The 25,688-nt window shown below is 40.3% G+C and overlaps 1 protein-coding gene and 1 pseudogene across 1 annotated transcript in view; both read right to left on the minus strand.

The window, feature by feature from the left end:
• LOC125516405 (probable serine/threonine-protein kinase PIX13) overlaps window positions 1-7,414 on the minus strand; it is a 10,635-nt gene extending 3,221 nt beyond the window's left edge. Inside the window, exons 1-9 of the mRNA XM_048681868.1 lie at window positions 7,240-7,414; window positions 3,261-3,399; window positions 2,914-3,172; window positions 2,573-2,801; window positions 2,340-2,490; window positions 2,044-2,229; window positions 1,099-1,126; window positions 245-678; window positions 3-151 (exon numbers count right to left, since the gene is read on the minus strand). Coding sequence (XP_048537825.1) covers window positions 3-151; window positions 245-678; window positions 1,099-1,126; window positions 2,044-2,229; window positions 2,340-2,490; window positions 2,573-2,801; window positions 2,914-3,172; window positions 3,261-3,362 — 1,538 coding nt within the window. The 5' untranslated portion in view covers window positions 3,363-3,399; window positions 7,240-7,414. The remainder of the gene's footprint in view (window positions 1-2; window positions 152-244; window positions 679-1,098; window positions 1,127-2,043; window positions 2,230-2,339; window positions 2,491-2,572; window positions 2,802-2,913; window positions 3,173-3,260; window positions 3,400-7,239) is intronic.
• Window positions 7,415-16,253: 8,839 nt separating this feature from the next.
• LOC125516406 lies at window positions 16,254-18,155 on the minus strand (annotated as a pseudogene).
• Between the last annotated feature and the right edge of the window lie 7,533 nt (window positions 18,156-25,688).

Here is a 25,688-nt window from a genome sequence, read left to right on the forward strand (position 1 = left end):
GCGAATTCGGGGAGTACATCTTCTTGATGCTCCACCCCTGCTGCCGCTCGAACTGGTCCCGCTCGGCGTGCGTGACCCGCACCGCGTAAGCGACCCCGCTTGTCAGCGGCCGCTCGAACGCCGTCCTCTCCATGTACGTCGCGAATGTCACCTGCAGCCAACGAAAACAAACATAAATCGACTCCGCCGTCGCCGTTGAAGGTGGAACGGAGAGCAGAGCGAGAAGAAGTTGAGCCAGCCGTACCTGGTTGATGGAGGAAGGATTCCCGGAGTGGTGGAAGGTGTTGACGAGGATGGCGAGGGCATGGAGGTGGTTCATGCTGACGTTGAACTGATCCTGGAGCATGCGGGCGCGCTCGTCGCACATGCTGGCGAGCGAGTCCCGGCGCTTCTCGACGGCGTTGGAGTTGATGTAGTGGAAGAGGTGGAAGGAGGCGAGCGTGGAGCCGATGATCCAGAGCACCAGCAGCGATCGCCACCACCGCTCCCGCGCCTTGCGCGAGCCGAAGTATTTGCTGTACACGTGGCATCCCAGCATCTTCGTCGACTCCGCCAGCGTGGCACCGGCTCCGAGCGGGGACAAGCGGGAGAAAGGGCCAGCCGGCGCCGACAAAACGTCCCGCGCGCCAACGGGGAAGAAGCTGAGCCGCTCTGGTAGGTGTTTCAAAAACTGATCACCTGTTAAAAATAAAGAAAAGTCTAGCAGTTTACTGAACACCAAGGGTGCTGATAATTTTTTCATCTTAAGTGTCCTCTTTTCACAGAAGAGGTAAGAGTATGTAGTCGATCTGAACATACTCTTACCTCTCCTGTGAAAAGAGGGAGTAAGAGGGGGTAAGAGGGAGCATGCTAAAACTGCTCTTTCTTTAATTCATGATGAAGTTTGGTCGGTGAACATAATTTCTTTCAGTTCTCGATAGACTCAAATTCATTCAACAAGAATGTCTGGGGTCCAGGATGCAATTGCCAGTTAATCACGATCTTGGAGCTACTTAGACTGATGAGAAGATATTGGTTTGGGCAATAGCAACTTGAAATTAGAGACCAGATGATATTCTAGGTTTTTTCTTGACGAACTATATTAATCAAGATAATTACCTGAGTTCCAGCTTCGTTTCTTGGCGATCTGCATATACAGGCATACAGCACTTAAGATGATTAGTCCTTTATAAAGGCATCTTGTAAGTTGTGTACAAAATGGAATCTACTCTTTAAAAAGAGTTTACATCAATAATACTATACAGTAGCATCAAATGATTTTTTTTTTCATCTTAGAAAATAAATTTGTTGTGACTTAATATATATCAAACCCAACATTAACATTGCACTATATGTAGTTCAAAATTGATATCATTTAGTGGGTGGGCGCGGGGCTCTGTTTTTTTTTCAAAAGCAATTTGGTGAAAGATATATATTTTCCTAATCACTATAGTAGCTTATTAATTAGTAGGAGTACATCAGTTTGATTCGGTAGTTTAATCTAGACCTCACTGAAAATTGTGTTTATTAAGAAAAATTTGGTGAAAGATATATATATTTTCCTAATCACTATAGTAGCTTAATTAGTTAGTAGGAGTACCGTGTCAAAATTATCTAAAACACAATTTTCAGTGAGTTCTATATTAGTTAGTAGGAGTACACCATCATTTGATTTCAGATTTCTACGGAAAATATTTTCTTAATATAATACTTACATATTTTTTACTTATATATTCATATGAAAAGTAATGGTCATAATTCATGTTGGACACGGTGTCCATGTCTAAAACACCATCTATTTCCAAATGGGCGGATTAATTATCAACTTTGCCTACTTATCACTCCCATAATAAATGTACAAAACGACTACTAGGTAAAGAACAAAATGAAATTATTAAGTAAGCATTCATCATGAGTGGGAAGTTCGTGTGGGTAATTATAGAGGATATGTGATGCGGTCAATCACGTGTACCTCCTTCTCAGAAATGACAATTGTGGCACTAGTGGCCACATACATGATCAATATGGAAAGGGGTGTAATATGTTTCTGCCCAACGTATATACCTGGCTTGTAGATAAACTTTCTGTTGTATCAACCATGTTCAGTTTATCAACAATTTCGGCAATATTAGGCCTTTTCTCACGCGTGTTTTCCACGCAGCTTAATGCTATTTTGATGCATGTTGTAACTTGCTCTGGTGTGTACGACGACATTGTGTCTTGTAACCGTTTTTCCCAGTTTTCATGCACCTACAAAGTTGGAACGCAATGCGAAAGGTGGCATGAAAATTAATGCATCACAATATGAATATAATATATGTGGAAAAAATTGTTTTCATAATACAAGATATCTTCCATACATGCTTAATAAATTCTTCTAGAGACATGCGTGCACATTTGGAGTAGCCGTCATATCCAGCCACTATCCTCGTGATCGTAACACCCAAACTGAATATATCAAACTTTGATGTAATTTCGCGTCTCTCGATGAATTCTGGTGGCATGTATCCACTGCATGGTATGTATCCAATGCACTTTCTTTCAATATTTTTCCAGACAAGCTGATTATATATCATGAGGCATATCAACTTACATTGTTCCTATGACTTTGATTGTGACATAGGTTCGTGCTGAGGGGAAGAGTCTCGACAAACCAAAATCTCCAATTTTGGGGACCATATTCTCGTCCAACATTATATTCTCGGGTTTCAAGTCAAGATGGTAAATAGGATCTTTGGATCCATTGTGAAGATAATTTAAGCCCTCACAAATGCCCTTAATAATTTTGAAGCGGGTGTGCCAATTGAGTCCGCACGATTCATCTGTGGAAGTAAACATGCATCATATTACCAAGACGCTAAAAATAATAATAATAAGGCTAATTTTGATTTACATGCAAAATAATAATAAGGTTTAAGTAGAGCACCATCATACCTGAAATGTGCTTGTCAAGGCTTCCACCCTTCAAGTATTCGAAGCATAGAACTTTTTCATCCGAATGGGCAAAAACATACTTATCATTGAGCTTAACGCGTTCATTTTTTACATTATAACAGTAGCCAATCAGCCGGGTAACATTTGGATGTTGGGCCTTCATAAGATTATTAAACTCGTTCGTAAATTGCGTGTCATCAAGCCCAGGCACGGGATAAAGCCTTTTGAGAGCAATCTCTTCCCCATCAGCCAGCACTCCCTGCTACATTGGTTCATGAAGGTGCATACAATTATATCATTTTGAAATTATAACAAGATCGACGTAGGTAATAATCATATTGGCATACCTTGTAAACTACTCCATAGCCACCATGACCAATGATGTGCTTCTCAGAAAAATTATCCGTAATTTCTTTTAGTAACTGGAGTGAAAACTCCTTTGTCGTCATGGTATAACGCTAGCTTGGACGTCTTCTGTTTATCTCTCTAATAACATGGAAACCCTTTCACATAGTTAGCATATATGCATACAAATTGTATGGAAAGAATAGACATGACCGCTACCAAGCTCGCAAAACACCAAGCACGTGACATGGCAGCAACGACCCAATGCCTCAGCGCGGCATCCTTGTTGGCCAGCATCTTTCTCCGACACCACCGGCCAGGTCATTAATAGTGGCTCGGGGAGTCTCTATGGATGAGAGAGAGCAAATGGTGGCGACTAAGTTAGGGCTAGTTTGTACACAGAAGGTCCCGCCATTTTGAGTTGGAGTTGGAGGATTCAGGCCTCCAAGGAGGCCTTCCAGATGCGTGTGGCGGATTCTCGGCATGAAGGGCCTTATGGTTGCAACTTAGTAAAGCGAAATACCAGTAGGGTCATTCTCTTCTTGCCTGCGTTCATAGAGGTAGGGGAGGTTTTCAGTTTTATAAGTCTCTCTAATCAATCAAACATGGTATTCTCCTTGGGCTCAGCATCATCATAGGCAATGGAGAAGGGACCATCTTCTCGCTGGACCAATGGCTTGGCAGGTTTCCGCTTTGCACGAGTTTCCTGATCTTTTTGCGATCTGCTCAGACCTGATGATTCTGATTTCCTTGGCCACCCACAATAAGAATTGGAACATACCATTTCGATAATCCAAGGAAACCGTAGCTTCGGATGCCTTATGGGTGGCCCTCCCACCAATGCTACCGGACACTCCGGGCGTCATATCCTACCACCTGACCTCGTTGGGGCTCTTCTATGTTGGCTTGGCATACCGCTACCCGCTTCCTATGGAGAGTTGACCGTGGGTCTCTGGGGCCTAAGTTAAGTTCTTGGAAAGTAGGGCCAACTGTACTTGTTGGGAGGAAATGCCTCTTATGGTTAGTGTTCGTGGTGATGACCTAAACCCGTCGGACGACTCATAACAAGATGATCATCAAGCATGTCTTTTTTACGATGTACCTCTAACTCTGTGTTTGATTTTTGGCCTTCTTGCAGCACTGACAACCACATGGGCTGGTAGGGCAGCATGATGGATTCTCTGATTGCAGTGGGCCGCCGTCTTGCGTCACCTCCTAGCCATTGACCTATCGGCTTGATGGAGCCTTGCGTTGGCTTTTCCTTTTGTTTTTAGGAGTGTATATTTTGTTATCCCAACATATAGTTTTTACTATACTTCAGCTTGCTGTATAGACTTGATTTTTTTGAGGGGTTGTTGTATAGACTTTTTTTAGAGGGTCCTGTATACACACATGTATAAACGTATGTGCAAAACTTCACAATATTTTACTTTCACATGTGGCGTATAAAAATATAAATATATATTTTCCAATGGGTCGCTTTTGTTTATTTTTTGGCCAGAATTTTGTTCTTTGTACAGATTACAAATTAATAAACAAAATTTCATGGATCCCTAGTAAATACATTCAAGTTTTCACATAAATTTTTTGATTTTTCTAGAAACTTCTAAATATATATAAAAAAAACTAGCACTATGGTACCTGAGCACCAAATGTTTGCTCTCGGTTGTGTACGTCCCTTCTATTAGCTTATGACAGAATACAAATCAGTTGCCGTTGCAGTTGATATGTTTTGTTCAAGATGAGCACACTGCAGTTCGTTCTTGTCAACAACTGCTGTCTGTCAGCTCTCTCTTTTGAAAAGAAAAAAAATAACGTCTATATAAAACACTTTCTAAAACTGTTGATGACAATTTAGAAAGAATGCTTATAAATTTGTAAATAATGTTTAGACATTAAAATTTATAAACGTTTACCACATTAGAAAATGTTAATGGAAAGTAAAAAATTGTTCGTGCAATTTTACACGTTCATGCCATTTAAGAAAAATGTTCATGTCATTAAATATGTTTTTGATTTTTTTTAAAAGTCATGAAAATTTAAAATTGTGATCATGTAATTCTTAAATTTGTTTGTAACATAAAAATATTGTCCATGAAATTTTAAAAATATTCACCCATTCAAAAATATTTTCATGAAATTTTAATGTTCATGAAATGTACAAAATTGTCCGCACAATTTTTCTAAAAACATATCTGTGCCAGAAAAATGTTCATTAGCACTCAGGAAATGTTCACATGTTATAAAAAAATGTGGAGTTTTTGAAAAACGTTCAATATGTGTTTACAAATGGTCATTGTCTATTAAAAAATGTTAAATATGAATTTTAAAAATGTTCAACACGTATTTGGATAAAGTTTAAGCATGTATCGAAAAATGCTGACCGTGTATATGAAAAATGTTCAACCTGTATACGTTAAATGTTCACTATGTAAAAGTTGATATGTATTCCAAAAATGAAAAGGAAAAGTGTAAACATGGATAATGTTAAAACAGAAATGGAAAAAAATATCAAGTTTCAGAAGAACAGTAAAGAAACAAAAGAAAACTGGACACAAGAGCTACTACCACAAGTCCACAACACGACCGCATGGCATGGAACGCCAGTGCGCTAACAAAAACCAGCACCCTAATCCAAACGGGGGAAAAGACCAAGTTGTCTATGCGCCACATGCTTGCCCATCAAGCGATCCTGGGTCGTAGTCTTGGCGCATTCATGTATTTTAAACCCTATTGTTTTTCCTTTTATGATTTTCAAGATAAACAACTGTTACGTGCCTCTTCTTGATCTAGTTCATCGATTCAGGGAGATTGGGGTAGAGGAATTTGGGGATTCGGGGAGAGAGGAGGAACTAGGGTTCGGGAAATAGAGGAAGGGAAAATGGGAAAGACTACACCCAGTCACTTCTGCGATACCGATCACCCTCCTCGCTTGACTACTTTTTTTTTTGAGACAACCTCGCTTGACTACATATCACATTTCCCAGGTCGTTGGGTCGAATACACGGTTGGGCCGCTTCTTTCTCTTCGGCCGGCTCGGCCCATCAGATGAACCTGCCTGACGTGGTGTCCTCATGCGTGACAACAAGTGTAAACGTCGCATCACTTTAGAAAAACTTGTAGAGCTCTCATTTTATAACAAAGGTAAGATACAGTTTCGTTTTTTTAGGGTAAAGGTAAGGTACAGTTTGCACGTACTGAGACAAGCATACTGAGATTGAAGGGAACTGATCAGTCTAAGACAAAGTTTACTAGAGCTCTCGCTTGTGCAAGAAAATAGACACAGACGATCTTCACTGGTTTTCAGATCAGATTTTACTAAGCCATGCATAACTGCTTATTTATACTCCTGTTTAGGTACTGTATTATCTCTTACAAATGTCTATAGCTATGTAGATCGAATTGACAGATCTTATGGTATGTAACTCTAATGATTATGATCTACCATTAAAGGATGGTCCATCAAATCGAGGACTGTTTTCAATACATCTCACTGTTTCTTTTGTATTATGTATTTAGTGTACTACAATGGATAGGTAGATAGATTAGATCTTATACACCGCTAATTATAAAGTATATGAAGTCCTGTCCGCGGACTAGGACGAGCGATACGAGATTTGACGGGCATCAAATAAGGTTTTTTTAGACAAGGGCATCATAATAAGTAAGTTAAAGGAAATAGAACCCAGGACTTGAGGCATCGATATATACATACATATGTGAAGATGTGTGTGCAGATCGGGCAGGGAAATGATCAGATCTAGAAAAAGGACCTGTGTGAAGCTTGAAGGACAAAGCTATTCATTGGATTTATAGTCTGCGTATGCATCAAGAAACAGAGCTAGAACAGGAAGGAATCTATCAAACGAAAACGATAACAGCAGCTTGCCGCTGGCCACTTGCATAAGGGGATCATCAAACACAAATTGGGCCACAAAAGATGCTTAATTTAGTTGGTAAAAGCACAGAGTTTGCATCTACCTGCAGGAGATCCAAGATTCCAAGGTGCCGCCAGGGGGGGTATGGAGCAGGTCGAAGAGTTTGCTAGTTGACGGGAAGGATATGGCATAGTATGTAGGATCCCTCGCACTTATACAAGCATGATCTTTGTAGTGATTGGACTACATTTTCTCGTTTAATTTATTCTGCGACAATTAAGTAATTTAGCAGCTGGCTTGGTTAAGCCGTCGACGCTGCCTCTTGGAAATTAGCTGATCTGAGGGCAATATGAAAGTACGACTTGACCACGATCGGGCCAGGCCACTTGTAAAAATATGAATATATGCTCACACGTGGCCTGCGCTAAGATAAGAACTAGACTTGTAATATACAAAATGCAGGCCGGCATACACGACAACAAGACAAGTCAAAAATATCATCCGTCAGCTCTTACCGAGATATCCCTAAAAAAAAGGCTCTAACCAAGACAGAGAGTCTGTAGATAAGTTCTTTTTTTTCCTGATAAATAATTTTTATTTTTTTTGTGAGAAAAATAGTGTTTTATTAACTAAAAAAAATATAACATCAACAGGCTACAAAACCAGTTAAGATGAGTAACTTTCCACCTCTGCATAGTTTAAGATGTACATAGTCAAACATCAAATGTCCGACAAAAGAAAAGATAAAAACCCGAAAATATGGGCAACCGTAAAGCAATATAGGACCGGCACTATGTCATTCATATTGGGTAAAAACCTCTATAGCCAACCGCATACACATTGCATTGAACATGGGTTAGTACTCTGTTGGGTGTAGCGTAAACCACGTACAAAGACAATGCGTACAGCGAAAAATTACCTTCAAAACAGTAGAGTTTTTGCAACTAAAAATAATATCATTTATACATTGGTACAGCGATCATAATAAGACCGAAGCGACCATAATAAGACAGAAGCAACCATCATTGTTAATGTTTTCAACCTATTTGCAATTCCGTTCACCAAGTATCATAAATATTGATAACAACACAAAAATGAACTTGCACTAAAAGAAAAAGTGTTTGATTGTCTTGTCGCGATTACAGAAACTACAGTTCTCGCTTCATTGCCAATTGCGATGAGTGAGATTGTCTTTAGTTATTACGAGTCCCCTTATTAAGACATCACATATAAATCTTAACTTTTACTGGAATCTTTGACTTCCAAATTTGATTATTATTATCCATTAAAATCTTTGAGTGCGTAAGTGCATGGTACATAGAGTTGATTATGAAGGACATACCATAGTGAGATACAAGAAAAACACATCTGATCATTGTGTCGGGCTAATCAGATCCAAACGGGATAGAAGATTTTTCCATGACATAAGGCGGGGGCAAATCAAATCCCACCTAAATGATATATCTGACAGGATGAATTGAAAACATGCGGAAGAGTACCATTTTTATCATGTACAATGTGGTTCAAGGTTGGACACTATTCCCAAAGAGTGACGTCTCCTAGCCAATTATCCTTTCAGAGTTGTATCTCCAAGCTATCCTTTATCACTAAAGATCCAAAGAAAAAGGTGTTTCTTTTCCGCTATCGGACCAGCCCAAAGTGCGAGTCTTGAAGTTTTCAACATGCCTGAGACACAACTTTTTGCTCTAGATACTTATTGTGCAACAAAGTTGGTTAAATGTCATCCTGAGTAAATAGTTTGAACAACCATTTACTAAGTAAGAAATATTTTTTTTGCGGGAATACTTTTAATCTATTTAATTTCAATCATGGTGGTACAACGATCAGAAATGGTAAAAATTAAATCGAGAACCGTAGACCACCTAACGACGATTACAAGTACTGAAGCGAGCCGAAGGCGCACCACCGTCATCTTCCCTCCCTTGCTGGAGCTAGGCAGAACTTATTGTAGTAGACAGTCGGGAAGTCGTCGTGCTAAGAACCATAGGACCAGCGCATCAGAACAACAACCGCCACCGATGAAGAGTAGCGTAGATCAAAATGATCCAACCTGAAGACACATTAACGTAGACGGACGAGTACTAGATCTGAGTAGATCCACCAAAGATAGACCTGCAGGAGACACATCTCCGCACACCCACTGATGATGCTAGACGCACCACCGGGATGGGGCTAGGCGGGATTCTCTAAGTCGGACACAAGTAAAAAGTAATTCTTAACCTGAAGGTCATGAATGCCTAGACCACCTTAGAGCATCTCCACTAGCCCCCAGGACATCTTTTTAGACTCAATTTTAGGCTCGGCGCTTTTTACCGAAAAACGGCCCAGCCACGCCCCCAACGCCCCTCAGGGCGTCAAAATAGCGTCGGCAAACTCATGTGAAATCTGACACGTTGGGGGGTCTCTTGGGGGCGCCGGCGGAAGTTTCGAGTCTCACCACATGTTTTTTTTCTTGGCCCACTTAATCATTCTCCTCACAAACTTTTGCTTAGGGTGGGGTGTGACTGGGAACATGCCCTTTTTATTTCGCCGGATTTCACTGGATGACCCCTAAGACACCAACTTTTTTGATTCGGTGATGTTCTTGGAGGTGCCAACGGCTAGAGATGCTCTTAGTCTTTCGGTCTACTAACCAGGCTCCTTTTGCTAAGCCTATACGGTTAGACCCATGGTCGGACCATCATCATGGTGTTTCCAGATGAGAGGGATAATATCATCATCGGGTATGAAATCATCCTCCTCAAGCACGAGTGGAAAGCTGTATCCATTTAGCTTGACAATAACCCCGACAGAGACCGAGGTAATTCCAACATTGCCGTTGTTTCGAAACATGTTTAGATTTAGCATATCCACCTGAAAGTGTACAATGGCACGGCGGCGCAGGAAGATCAAGTCAACCTCGCGAGTTGCATGGTTGACGGATCCCACAAATCAAGAAAGTGGCGAATTGGTGATGAAACCTCGGTATCGTGTACCCAAAGTAGTTTCAACAGACTATATCGCGGCCTCAAATAGGATTCATATGGCCATTCACGGATACTCCTTTCGTTCCTAAATATAAGTCTTTTTAGAGATTTCAATATCGACTATATATGGATGTATATAGACATATTTTAAAGTATAGATTCACTCATTTTGTTTCGTATGTAATCATTATTGAAATCTCTCAAAGGACTTATATTTAGGAATGGAGAGAGTAGCAATTATGGACATTGTGAGATTTGACCTTGAATATCCAACGTCTGCAAAATCTCCATAGATGGGAAAGTGGCTAATTAGCATGAGGAACGACTTCTTTATTCTTGATTGCAATTAAACTCAATTGTTTTAGTGTGGGATATAGATGTATCCACAATTCATTTAGAGATTCTTGTTTAAAAGAATGAAAAAAGTTTAATAGAGAACTCCCCTTCCATGGAATTAAGACCGAGGCGATTTTAGCAACCTCAACCTCCACAACGCCGGCGATCACCAAACCTCCAGATATCATAATCGGACCAGTCGGAGAAGAAGTTGGTGACAGGTGCTCCTTAAAAACTTAGTTCGACAGGCATGCTCCTTAAAATACGAATCTGTAGATAAATTCCAGAGGGAGCAAATAATTGAGAATCTTCAGCGTTATGCAAGATAGCATAGGCCTTCCACAGTGTATCATTTCCATCGATGCAAAACTGTACTTTATCCTTACTCCGCACAAAGACCAGATTCATCCGAGAAGTGAGGCAAGCAATGATACATGCGAGTCGTTTTTCTAGACGAGCTCATCGCCTGCGAGAAATCGCGAATTGCACTGGGCTGTAACAGCGACGGGCGATCCATCCAGGCAACCGCATACCCTGCCTCGAACCTTTAAATCCATGCAGGCACATGCATTGTAGAGTTTCACATGTAGTTCATTCATACATAATTCTTTATCAGTTTTTTTTTTCAACACAATATAAATTTTTGGTATACATGTGGAACATTGTTTTGATAAATGTTGAATATTTTTTGAATCACAGATTTTTTTTTCAAAGACATGTTTTCAAGATTTTTGTCGAATACATGATAAACATTCATCAAATACACAGTGAACATTTTTTAATGGCACGAAACATTTTTCTCAACTACACAAATATAATTTTTACATTGTACAAACGCTTTCTAAAAATCTCATGAACATATATTTAAAAATCACGAACATTTTTTAGATGGCGCATACACTTTTTTTATGCTACGAAATAAATTTTGAATTTCCTGAAAAATTATTTAATTTTTTAATGTTATTACATTTTTTGTGAAACAACTGAACATGTTTTTTTAATTAAAAAACATTATTCAAATGCTATTAATTTTTTAGAGCTGCTTGAATATTGTTTACACTTCATGAACAATTTTAAATGTGGAATGAACTTTTTAAATTTTGGTAAACAAATTTCTTGAATATATCTATTTACAATTTTTCGAAAATATGAACAAAAATAAAAAAGGAGGTAAAAAGCCGATACACAACTACAAGACACACCCACACTATGATAATGGGCCGACCACTATAGCCTCGCTTGAGGCCAGGCTTGCCCCAATTTCCTATTTGACGCTTGCAGGCTATTCTACAAACAGGTTACAGCCCCTTGATCCTGGGCTCGGCTCATTTACATTTTCTTTATCTTTTCTTCAACTATCAAAAAATGGGCGTACATGAGATAACATACTTGCACACCTCACTTTTCATGCCTACTTACTCTTTTTTATCTTTTCTGTGCGTCAAAATGTAACTCTACAAAAGGGACTCTGGTTTCCTTTTTCTTTCGATATGGTTTGGATGGTTTTTCTATGGTTTATACACGGTTTTATTTCCTGTTTTCTTTTTCTATTTGTTTTTCCTTTTTAAATGCATGACTTTTTTTTCAGATTGATGGATTTTTTTTTCAAATCCGTGAGCCTTTTCAGTTTTCCGCTAACTTTCTAGTGAATGTTTTTTGTAATTTTTATCAATGAACATTTTTTCAGAATCTATGAACTTTTTAATAATCCCTATTTTTTTGAAAATAGATGAATTTTTTTTTTCAAATTCTCAAACTTTATTCAAATCAATCACTTTTTCGAATCAATGAACTTTTTCAAATTTATGATTTTTTTAGAATTGACGAACATTTTCAAATCCATTTTTTTCAAAATTGATGATTTTTCTTCAAATCACGAACTTTTTTAAGAAATTCATGAACATATTTTTTAATCAATGATCTTTTACAAATTTTAAAAAAATTCAATGGTGAAAGTGGTCAAAGGTTCAATGGTCAACTTTATTTGAATCTCTTCATCAACTGTCAAGGTACTACAAAAAACCCCAGAAGTAAATTATTCATTCAGATCCGTAGACCATCTAACGACAACTATTAGCACTGGAGGAAAGTCGAAGGCCACAAAGGACCATCCATCACCGGAGCACGGCAAAGCTTGTTGTAATTAACAATTGGAAAGTTGTCCTGCTAAGGCCCCATAGGGCCAACATACCAGAACAGTATCCACCACCAATGAACAGAAGCGTAGATCGGTTCTGCTAAATAGGCCAGCCCAAACAACCTATACGTAAGCGTTGCCGGGCCGAGCAAGCGCATAAGGCGCGGACGAGGTGCTCTGAAGCTAGTCTCCCTGATCATATTCCACGCACGTGCGTCCGCCGCTTTTTTTTTGAGAATCTGGACCCTTTATTAAATCATAATGTTTCTAGGGATACAAATTATATCAGGCATAGCTACTGGCCACACATGGCGCCCAGATGGAAGAGAGAAAGCCGCCTTGGCAAGGGCGTGAGCCTCGCCATTGTATTGACGCTTCTCGTGGACAAAATCGATAGCTTGAAAGAGGGTTTGCTGGTGCTTGATCTCCCGCAAGACAGTGACATACCGGCATGAAACTTTAGGTGCTAGGTTCGCCACCCCTTCTGCATAGTCGGTAGCCACAACTACTGAAGCTAGGTGTAAATCAAAGGCAAGCGATAGAGCTTCTTTGCATGCTTGCGCTTCTAGGGTAGCCGGATCGACGAGGCCATCAAACACCACGGTTGATGCTCCGAGGTAGCGACCATCCTTGTCTCTGCATATAACTGCTGCCACACCTCGAGCTCCGCTCCTAGCCAACCAGCCATCAACATTCATCTTTGCAGCGTGGCTTGCCGGAGGTAGCCAGGAGCCTCCGCCGCTTGGTTATAGTGTATTTCCGTTACTCGCGCACGCTCCTCCGACTGAGTGGGCCGGCCCATTTAGGAATTGTACTGTGTTTTATTCTGGTGTTCTTCTTTTTCTTTTCCTTTCATTTTCCATTTTTTGTTCTTTTTTCACTTTTTTACTTTTATATGCACAAACTTTTTACAAATTAAAAAAATTATCTAAATTTATGAACCTTTTTTAAAAAACACATGAACATTATTCAAAATCCTGAACTTTCTTTTGAATCCTACAATTTTCTTCAAAATACATGAATACATACAAATTCATGAAAAATTACAAAATTTATGAACCTTTTTTCATAACCAATGAACATTCAAATTTGTGATTTTTTTTCGAAATTGTTGATCTTTTGTTTTGCAAATTTATGTAGTTTTTACAATCCTTGAACATTTTGAAAACAATGCGATAAAATTTTCAAACTCGTGATTTAAAAAAACAGTGAACCTTTTCTGTATCCGTGATTTTTTTTACACTTGTGAACTATTTTCAAAATCTTCAAACATAACCTAAATATGTAAACTTCTAATCGAACCAATGGAAAATTTCAAATCCATGAACTTTGTTTCAAAATCCACGTTTTTGTTTCAAAATCTATGAACTATTTTCGAATTCTAGAACTTTTTGTTTCTATCGATTATCTTTTATTTCAAATCCTCAAAATTAATTGCAATGCGTACCCACCACCGACGCTACATACATTTTGGCAGGCCAAACTATCTCCTTTTTTATTTTTGGAATGTTCTAGATGCTTCCAATACCTGGTTATTATTATTATTATTTTTCTTTCTTTCCTTGTCTTAATTTTGGGTTTTTTTTCTATTTTTATTTGTTTACCTCAATATTTTTATTGCTTTTTCTTGTCTTTCCTTTTTTATTATTCTTTTTTTCTTTTCCGTTTACCTTTTTTTTGTCTCTTATTCCTTTTCAGTTTGTGAACATCTTTGATATTCTTGAATATTTTCAGAAATTGAGAGCATTTGATTAAATCATGAACATTTTACAAATTCACAATGTTTTTTGAAATCGTGAGTTTCTTTTTTAAAATTAAGATCCTTCTTTAAATTCGTTATATTCTTGGAATTCATGATCATTTCTTTACTCATTCACGAATATTTTTACGAAACTTGTGAATATTTCTTTGAATCAGCAAACGTTTTCTGAATCAACGTATATTATTAGAATTTTTGGAACATTTTGTTATATTCGCGATATTTTTCATTTCTATTAACATTTTTAAAGGCATCTATAATTACTGAATCATGAAATTTTTAGAGAACATTGTTTGAATGGATGAACTTTTTTGAAATGTGGGAAAAAAAAATTAAGTTCACGAACATGTTTTTTTGTGTGAACAATTTCTGATTACACAAACATTTGTTAAAATTCACGTACCATTTATGAGTAGGCAATTATTTTCCAAATTATGATTGTTTTTATATGAGAGCATTTTTTTTTCAAAATCATGAAGATTTTGAAATCTGTGAACAGTTTATGATTTCCTGAACTTGTTTCAAAATCATGACTATTTTTATAATTCATGAACATTTATAATTGCTCAAACACTTTTTCTTTAAACATTCGTATTTTTTGAAATTTGGATATTTTTTAAACTTGGAAGTTCTTTGAAATCATGAATTATTTTAAAGTAGAAAAAGCAAAACAAAAAGATCAAAACTGAAAAAAAAACAGGTGGCATCCAGCCTCGCAAATGGGTGGTCCCAAAAAGACACGCGTGTGAGGGGATGCACATTTCATGACTGATGAAAGCAATTTCTTGTTTCTCTTCCCATCCTTAATAGAAAAGACATGCAATGCTCTTGCGTGTTCTTGGAAAAAAATACTTCTGAAGTTGCTGACACAGGTGCTGAGCAACTTAATTCTGAGAGTTCACTTCTCCGTATTATGAGTATAAATACCATTCATAAGAAAATTTTAAGTGTACATTTTGTAGTGTATGGTTTATCGTGTGTTATAAATATACTCTGATATAAACTACTGGTAACCGAAAATCACGAGCAAATACTGAAAACAATTGGTAATAGAAATTGTCATTCCTACATGTCTAATTTCCACACAATGAAGACGTGCTCTAGTGGTCAGGTGTGCAAAATCGAACCGAAAACTAAAAACAGAACCAAACAACCAAACCGAACCGAAATTTTGGTTTTTCCAGGTTTCAGTGTCAGTTTTGAAATATGAAAACCATTTGCATTTCAGTTTTTTCGGTTAGAAACCGAAAACCATTTGGTTAAACCGAATTAATCGAAATTGAGGATTTTTGGGTTCAAAAGCGTAATGGGTTGCTATAGTATAGTACTCCCTCCATCTCATAATGTAAGACGTTTTTTGACACTGATTAGCTTGATTGTTTTATCCAACGTCCCTTCTTTATCCTTTTCTGATTGTTTTTCCCTTCCTTAATGAAAATCAAAAGGGGAGAGCCCTTCTTTTATAAAAAACATAAAAAAAATACATGGTCTATGAGCTCAGAACATCTTGATTGTAAGCAACATAATGACACACTAATCAACCACAAATGATCCACACATAGATCTGGACGTGGCAAAACTATGAACAAACAATAACTGACCACACATTTATTCTGAATTGGGAAGAACCAGACTGAAGAAACTGGAAACACTGCTCTGCTCTTGTTGCATCCAGAGCAGCAAAGACGGGTGCCAAAACTGAACATGCTTGTCTTCCAGCTGAAGAGCTTCTATTCTGACGGAACTTACCGCCCGGTAACGTCCCAATGACAGCGAAGAACGGTGGAGGCGGTGACAACCGGAAGAGGTAGAAGTGAATTGGCCAAGAAATACAAGAATGCCCGGCGAGACAAGAAAGAAAGCTCAGGGTGCCGTTAAGGAAGAAGAAAGAAGATACATTAAAGCTGCAGGTTGTGACTCAAAGATAAATCAGGTTGTGACCCATCGTGGTGCCCTTCCATTTCCGCCAGCAATAGCATGATGTTACACCACACTTCAGGGTCTGCCGGCACCGATGTCCAGGCCAGTGCAGAGCACTCATACCGGCTGTGCGTGATGCGCCGGAAACACTTGACTTCCTTGCTTCTCATCATATTGTCATCTGGGTTGATGTTCACCACGAAGATGTCGCCGTAGGGCCGCACCCCATACATGGACATCGGCAACGAGTTTCGGTCCACCGACACTGCCACCAGGTCCATTGTCACTGCAATGCTCCTCCCGTCTGGGCTGAACACCGGGCAGTGCACGTGACCGCGGTAGCCATCCAATCCATTTATCAGTTTGATCACCACCGTCGGGTCGTACGCCTTCACCAGGTACACGGAGAAAGACCCCGGGGCCATGCTGTTCTCCCCCGGCTTGTCACGCGTCGACGAGAAGGCGACCCAGTCCCCTCTAGGAGACCACTGGCAGTGGGTGTCTGTCCACGACCCTTTTGTCAGCCGCGTCACCCAACCTTCCTCCGATCCCTTGTCGTCTATCTTCAGCATTATGTATAGGTTCTTGTGCTCTTTATCGACAAACAGATTCTCGTACTCTTTATCGACAAACAGATTCTTGTGCTCCTGCTTCTCCCTTATATTCCTCATCGGCCGAGATGTTGATTTACCCCCAAAAGACTGCTGCTGCTGCTGCTGCAGTGAGTTGACCTTTTCTGCAAAAAAATCCCTTGTGGACTGGAAGACGAATTTGTTCCCATCTGGGCTGCTCGATGGGAACGCATTGTTGAACCCGCCATAGGTGAGTCTCTGGACCTGTCGCTGCACCGCGTCACCAGAGGCGTTACTAATGGCGTAGATCTCCAGCGACTTCCGAGCATTCAAGTAGGTGCTAGTGGTAGTGCTAATGCAAACGTAGAGGATGTCCTTGTCAGGGTTCTGGTTCCACACAGGGGAAAAGATGCTGTCCGGCTCTCTTGTCTCGTACACGATGCGCAACCCTTGGCTGTCAGCAATCCACACAGCTTTAAACTCTTTATTGATGAAGGCGAGCTTGGAGCCGTCCTTGGAGATGGTCGGGAACACACCAGACACCCGAAACAAACCAACGTCCTTCATCGGGGACTCCAGCCTGTGCAAATTCCTGGGGACGTGGTCTCCGTGTTGTACAAGGTCACTCCCACTCCTGCAGCGGTGGTATCAAATGCGGCCACCACAGTCCAGCACGAAGGGGTTGTAATGGTCGCTTTCCGGCCTCATCGTCTGGGTGATGTGCACCGGTGGCAGCCCATTCATATCGAAGATATCAATGTGCCGGTATTGTGTCATCATGCGGGCACTGCCGACTAGGGGCCAGCGGATGGTCGCCACAACTACCTTTGTCTCATTGCTGGAGTCACCGCATTCGACATCTCTGAAGTCACTCGGACAGTCTTTTTAGTGCTGATGTTGTATCGGAACACGCCCCAAGTTGGGAAGGGGACGGGCTGTTGTGATCAACTTGAAGAAATGGACGTGGCCTTGCTGTGACATTTCTGTTTGTCTAAAAGTCAGGGTGGACTTTGTGATCAACTTGAAGAAAAGAAATGGATGGAGAATAGAGCGACAAGCGAGATGGGCCGACTATTTTCTGTACGGCATAGCAAATTGAAAGGCGATTCGGGAGGCGATGGCATTAGTAGTGCTCAGGGGAGCGGATGATCGGCCGGCGCTGTCCTTTCCTAGTCCCCGCGCCAAGGGACTCGCGGCGGTCGGTGAGCTAGAGCCTAGAGCCCAGCGAGGAGTCGAGGAGGACGTGGGAGAGGACCTCCCAAGGGTGGTCACCGCCGAGTCTCGTCAGTGGGTCACCTCGGATTTCATTGCGGGAGACAGGCAAGCTTGCGGGCTAGGAAGGGGAGGTGACAATGGGATATCGGCGGCTTCGGAACTAGGGTTCCCTCCCTTTGTGCATCGCATCAAGGGTTCGGGGCTTCGGCCATGGGAGCGCCTATTGGGCGTTGGGCCTACAGAGGAAAATTGAGCGTTAACCTTACCTACCAGCTAGTGATCTCGTGCGAATCAACCTGTGGTTGAGATAGTTAGGTGGACAGTGGTATCCCAGCGCATCAGGGTTCAAATGGTGCTCGTATTTATCCTGGATTTATTTCAGAATTTCCAGTGATACGCTTTCAGTGGGAGGAGACATTCCTGTTGACTACGAGGCGCCTACGATGACTTAGTAAAATCTCAATATGATATGCCGCCTCAGTCTCTCGGAGATGCTCGTAAGAGTAGGGATGAGTGTATGCGCGTTTGTATGAGCGCTTGCGGCTGTACTGTGTTAAACGAAAACTAGTGATCTTGAATTGTATATTACTTTTCTACAACGTTTATGAAATATTGGTATTTCAGCAGCCGGCCCATCACGGTACTTCACATGCAAGACAGGCACAGTAATGTGGCAGACCTACTCTCTCTTCTTCCACACAATAAATTCAATATTTTCTTTCACCTCTAATTTAAAGCATCCAAATCTTTTAAATCATATAACTTTTTTAGGTTTTTATTTTTAATATTTGAACTTCTTGCACCAAAATCTTTAAACTGATACCAATATTAACTGCCTTATTCAGTTTCGTGTTCAGTTTACACCGAGCAAACTCGTCAAATGTGTTGCTTTGTGTTATGACACTTTGTTGCATTATATAGCAGAGTTCTGTGCCCCATTTGGGGCCATTTGACGGATGTTGAAAAACAACATGCTTTCAAATGAACCATCCTCGCCCTACACGAACAACATTCGTTGCACATGGTTTGAATGAATTTTGACATCATATGCAAATTGCAACACGTCTGCTCATTTATCGGCATTTTTCAGAGAAAACTCCAGAAAAGTTAAGTGTTTTGAAAACTCAAACAAATTGGCATGGTGCCTTGAATTGGTCATACAAGGCAATGAAAAAAATTGGGGACATTTAAGAAATGTAGAGAAACGAGGTGCTCCCAAACGGACCCTTCTCGCCTACCCGAACACTCTCTGTTGAACATGTTATTTTTTCTAGAAATCTCAGGACTGACCTCAAATTTTGCAATCCGGTGGGCATGCACATGTTAGGTGTCCTTGCACGTCTGCCCATTTGTTGGCCTTTTTCCACCAGGAAAACTCTAGAAAATCAAAAATTTGTGAAAAACTCAAACAACTTGGCATGCTGCTTTGAATTGGTCATACAAGGTCGTGTAAAAAAATTGGGGCCATTTCAAGAATGTCTAGATACAAATATGCTCTCAAACGGAGCCTTTTAGCCTACCCAGACACCTGTTTAACACAACCTACTTTCGTACATCCTTAAATTGAACCCAACTTTTGCAGGAAGATGGAGGTGGACATGCCCATGATAGGCATCCATGCTAGGGTTGAACGATTTCTGACACCATACGGAAGTTGCGACACGTCGGGCCATTTATCAACCTTTTTTCACCGGGAAAACTCCAGAAAATGCGAAAATTATTGAAAATCCAAACAACTTGGCATGATGCCTTGAACTGGTCATACAAGGCCATGAAAAAAGTTGAGGCCAGTTCAACGATGTCGAGAAACAACATGCTCTTAGATATAGCCTTATGGCCTACCCGAACACACTCCGTTGAACACAATCTAGTTTTATCATTCTTGAAATAACTCCAACTTTTGCAAGAAAGGTGTGAATGCCCATGGAATGCATCCATACCAGGTTTGAACGATTTTCGACAAAGTTGCGATACGTCCGACCATTTATCTGCCTTTTGTAACCAAGAACACTCCAGAAAATACAAAATTTCTCCAAAAGCAAAATAACATGGCATGGTGCATTTAATTGGTCATATAAGTTAATGGGAAAAAATTGGGGTCATTTGATGGATGTTGAAAAAAATGTGCTCTCAAACAGACCCCTTCTGACCTAACCGAATATTTTGTTGAATATGATCTATTTTTGGACATGATTGTAAAAAAACAACTCAATTTTCTTAAAATGCCCAGTTTTTAAAATTACTTCACAAATCTAAAAATTGTTTGCGTTTCATAAAACATACACGTTTGCTTAAAAAATGTTTGGCGTTCAAAGTTTTAAAAAATATTCTGCGTGGGTGATATCCTTAAGGCTTTGTAGTGCTATAAAACCATGAACGCTCACTAGCTGAACTAGTTGTAGCACGTTTGTCCATTCAGGAGACCCTGTGTTTGTCAACAACGCTAATTAATCCCTTTTCCTGATTTTCAGTGGGGTGGGTCCGCCTCTCTCCTAATCTCCAATCAAAAAGCTTCACCTAATCACAGTCCATTGAATCTGTAAAAACTACCCCGTGTGTGTAGCATTGCTCTTTTTGCAGGGCTACAGTGTGCATCCACTGTTGAACGCTAGTTCATGGGCCGGCCCAGTTGGGCGGCCTCCTGTGCGTGGTGTCGTCTATTTGACGCTATCCCCAAACTTACGAGAGCTCCTAATTAGCGATTGTCGCACTTGGTAAGCCATTCAGTGCTCACACGGTGTAGTTTTTGGGCCGGTCTAGCAAACCGGCACTCACACGCGAGCGGCTGAGCAGGTGAGCGAGCGCGAGTGAGCGTATGAACGCATGGATTAGGATACGTTCTTGACCACTGAAAAATATCCCATGGGCTCATGAATTTTTTTAAACAATCATGACAAAAATAAAATCATAGAGTCAAAAAGTTCATGAATTTGATATAAAATCGCAGAGTTTCCCTTAATAACAGTATGGTATTTTTTTCAATTTTTTAGTGAATTTTTAAAAAGGTCACGAGTTTGGAAACATTTCATTTAAAAAATTCATAAATTTGGGAAATGTAACGAATTTTTAAAAACTCTGTGAATGAAGAAAATAAAACAAAAATAGAAAGAAATAAGGAAAAAAGAAAAATCCACAGAAAAACGGCCAAACTGAAAAAATAAATCAGATCCATGTTTTTTTATATTAGCATTATATTTCGATAACAAGGAGGAAAGAAGGTTTATGGCACAACAGTTAAACTATCTCAGTGGTTAGCAGCATCACTTATAGAGGTGGATCATCTGCCTTCGAATCCCAATAATCACAAGTTGTACTTTTTGAACTATCCCAGTGGTTAAAAGAAAAAAACATAAATGGGCCAGGCCCGCCCAAGGTGCAAATAACACTGACGCCTAGGCGAACATATGGCCACTGTGATTTGAGAAATTTACGTCCTCTCGTCTCTGGCTGCCATCTTGGCGCTGAGAGGTGTGTGTGTGTGTGGGGGGGGGGGGGGGGGCACCTTGGATCTTCAAGACCTCTATGTTCTACGTCTAGTGATCATCATAGTTTTGTGTGAAAATAAATTTTCTCTCGTTTCTTCTCACGGTGCCATGAGGTTAGAGAGTTTTCTGCCCTCGTAGATCCAATTATTCGAATCTGATGAGTTTATGTTGTGTCAATCTTTTTTTGTTGATCTCATTCTTTATGGAGGTGAAATCTTTCATCGACATCATGATGAAGATATAGCGATTTGATGACATGCTCTTCTAGGGGATCATCCTCGGCCCAGTACATTCATAGATCAAGGCTTCACATCTTTTCGGATGAGTGACTCAAGACGCTTTGAAAAACCATTATTGATATAGTTCGTGTGGGTGAAAGAGTAACAATATTGTTGCTTCAGTCCAATTGCAGCATATTTACCGAAGTTTTTTGGAGTATTTCTTCGAGAAGAGACTGATACCGCGAAGAAGTTGCTTTCAACATATTTCGTGCGTGTTCGGATCCCCTCCACTCCTTCGAATCCTTGACTCCGCTCCCTGCTCCTGGATTGTTCGCTCCGCCCCGAAAAATCGGGAGTAGCTATAACGTTTGTTAACTAACTCCACTCCCTACACGACGGGGTGTGAGGTTCAGGTAGTTGTTGTGCGCTAGCGAGAGAATAGGATCAAGCGAACCCGTAAGTTTTGCGGGAGAGGCCGGGGAGTGGCACACGGAGCTCGGTTGCAGCGACTCTGCCGGATTTAACTACAGTCTGCTCCACTCCGCTCTTCTGACTCTGCGGAGTAGTTGCGTTCGGCACCGCTCGCCCCGCTCCTGGAGCAGAGTTGTGGAGCGGAGTGAATCCGAACACGCTCTTCATTGTAATTCTTAGTTATAGGAGTTAATTTGTCTTTTCTTAGATCTTTGTATTTTTCTTAGATCTTAGGTCCAAATAAGTGTACCTGTAATTGTTATGAGTACGAATAAAATTATAGGTGTTTAAAAAAACCGTGTACCATATGTCAAAGGCTTCATATTACTCTTTATACGTTTTTCGTGGGTGTACCGAAGGGGAACCAGACTTGATGTTGTATTCCTAATCCTATTTGATTGACTAGCAAAAGAGCCCGTGCGTTGCAACGGGAGAGAAAACAGAACACACACTCTTAACTCAACAACATCTAGTCTATGTTCTACGTCTAGTGATCATCATAGTTTTGTGTGAAAATAAATTTTCTCTCGTTTCTTCTCACGGTGCCATGAGGTTAGAGAGTTTTCTGCCCTCGTAGATCCAATTATTCGAATCTGATGAGTTTATGTTGTGTCAATCTTTTTTTTGTTGATCTAATTCTTTATGGAGGTGAAATCTTTCATCGACATCATGATGAAGATATAGCGATTTGATGACCTCCTCTTCTAGGGGATCATCCTCGGCCCAGTACATTCATAGATCAAGGCTTCGCATCTTTTCGGATGGGCGACTCAAGACGCTTTGAAAAACCATTATTGATATAGTTCGTGTGGGTGAAAGAGTAACAATATTGTTGCTTCAGTCCAATTGCAGTATATTTACCGAAGTTTTTGGAGTATTTCTTCGAGAAGAGACTGATACCGCGAAGAAGTTGCTTTCAAGATATTTCGTGCGTGTTCGGATCCCCTCCACTCCTTCGAATCCTTGACTCCGCTCCCTGCTCCTGGATTGTTCGCTCCGCCCCAAAAAATCGGGAGTAGCTATAACGTTTGTTAACTAACTCCACTCCCTACACGACGGGGTGTGAGGTTCAGGTAGTTGTTGTGCGCTAGCGAGAGAATAGGATCAAGCGAACCCGTAAGTTTTGCGGGAGAGGCCGGGGAGTGGCACACGGAGCTCGGTTGCAGCGACTCTGCCGGATTTAACTACAGTCTGCTCCACTCCGCTCTTCTGACTCTGCGGAGTAGTTGCGTTCGGCACCGCTCGCCCCGCTCCTGGAGCAGAGTTGTGGAGCGGAGTGAATCCGAACACGCTCTTCATTGTAATTCTTAGTCATAGGAGTTAATTTGTCTTTTCTTAGATCTTTGTATTTTTCTTAGATCTTAGGTCCAAATAAGTGTACCTGTAATTGTTATGAGTACGAATAAAATTATAGGTGTTTAAAAAAACCGTGTACCATATGTCAAAGCTTCATATTACTCTTTATACGTTTTTCGTGGGTGTACCGAAGGGGAACAAGACTTGATGTTGTATTCCTAATCCTATTTGATTGACTAGCAAAAGAGCCCGTGCGTTGCAATGGGAGAGAAAACCGAACACACACTCTTAACTCAACAACATCTAGTCCATGTTCTACGTCTAGTGATCATCCTAGTTTTGTGTGAAAATAAATTTTCTCTCGTTTCTTCTCACGGTGCCATGAGGTTAGAGAGTTTTCTGCCCTCGTAGATCCAATTATTCGAATCTGATGAGTTTATGTTGTGTCAATCTTTTTTCTGTTGATCTAATTCTTTATGGAGGTGAAATCTTTCATCGACATCATGATGAAGATATAGCGATTTGATGACCTGCTCTTCTAGGGGATCATCCTCGGCCCAGTACATTCATAGATCAAGGCTTCGCATCTTTTCGGATGGGCGACTCAAGACGCTTTGAAAAACCATTATTGATATAGTTCGTGTGGGTGAAAGAGTAACAATATTGTTGCTTCAGTCCAATTGCAGCATATTTACCGAAGTTTTTGGAGTATTTCTTCGAGAAGAGACTGATACCGCGGAGAAGTTGCTTTCAAGATATTTCGTGCGTGTTCGGATCCCCACCACTCCTTCGAATCCTTGACTCCACTCCCTGCTCCTGGATTGTTCGCTCCGCCCCCAAAAATCGGGAGTAGCTATCACGTTTGTTAACTAACTCCACTCCCTACACGACGGGGTGTGAGGTTCAGGTAGTTGTTGTGCGCTAGCGAGAGAATAGGATCAAGCGAACCCGTAAGTTTTGCGGGAGAGGCCGGGGAGTGGCACGCGGAGCTCGGTTGCAGCGACTCTGCCGGATTTAACTACAGTCTGCTCCACTCCGCTCTTCTGACTCTGCGGAGTAGTTGCGTTCGGCACCGCTCGCCCCGCTCCTGGAGCAAAGTTGTGGAGCGGAGTGGATCCGAACACGCTCTTCATTGTAATTCTTAGTCATAGGAGTTAATTTGTCTTTTCTTAGATCTTTGTATTTTTCTTAGATCTTAGGTCCAAATAAGTGTACCTGTAATTGTTATGAGTACGAATAAAATTATAGGTGTTTAAAAAAACCGTGTACCATATGTCAAAGGTTCATATTACTCTTTATACGTTTTCGTGGGTGTACCGAAGGGGAACCAGACTTGATGTTGTATTCCTAATCCTATTTGATTGACTAGCAAAAGAGCCCGTGCGTTGCAACGGGAGAGAAAACAGAACACACACTCTTAATTCAATAACCATCACTCAAGACCACAATAGGTCCATCTTCTTTATTTTTACAAGGCATTATATTTGTGTTGCCGCTTATCCTCCTTCTCACCCTCGCCGGTGATGGCCTCGGTATTCACACAAAATAAAAATAAAAAACGTGTTTGAATATGGTTAATCCTAAGGCGTCTCTCTCTCTCGCTATCTCTCAATCCCGCGATGAGAAATCTATTGTTTTCCCCTGTGACATTTTTCAGATGTATGCATGTGTAGTTAGCGATGTTTTCTTTTCCCTACATGATTGTAGTGGGGTGTTTATTTGCAATCCGGATCGCCGCCGATATGAAAGAAAAATGGATCTTGCGCTATAAATTATAAGTTTGCTTCCAAAATAATATTTTAAAAATATTTAAAGTTAAAATTAACGACATATTTAGATTCCACACATTTTTCTAATAAAATTTCATATATAATATGTTAAAATCGAAGTTACGGTTTAAAAGATACGGATAATTTAGAAAATCATTTGTTTGACTTAAATATATTCCAAAATAATATTTAAAATACTTAACAAGTAAAAATAATCTCGTATTCATATTCTACATATTTTTCTAATCAAATTTTATATATAACATGTTCAAATCGGAGTTACGGTTTAAAAAATATGGATGATTTAAAAAAGCATTTATTTGATTTAGATATGATCCATGGATGAATTACCTAAAACATCAGGGGGTTTTCAAAAAAGTAAAA

Source organism: Triticum urartu, chromosome 6 (genome assembly GCF_003073215.2).
Source record: "Triticum urartu cultivar G1812 chromosome 6, Tu2.1, whole genome shotgun sequence".
Classification (NCBI taxonomy): Eukaryota; Viridiplantae; Streptophyta; class Magnoliopsida; order Poales; family Poaceae; genus Triticum; species Triticum urartu.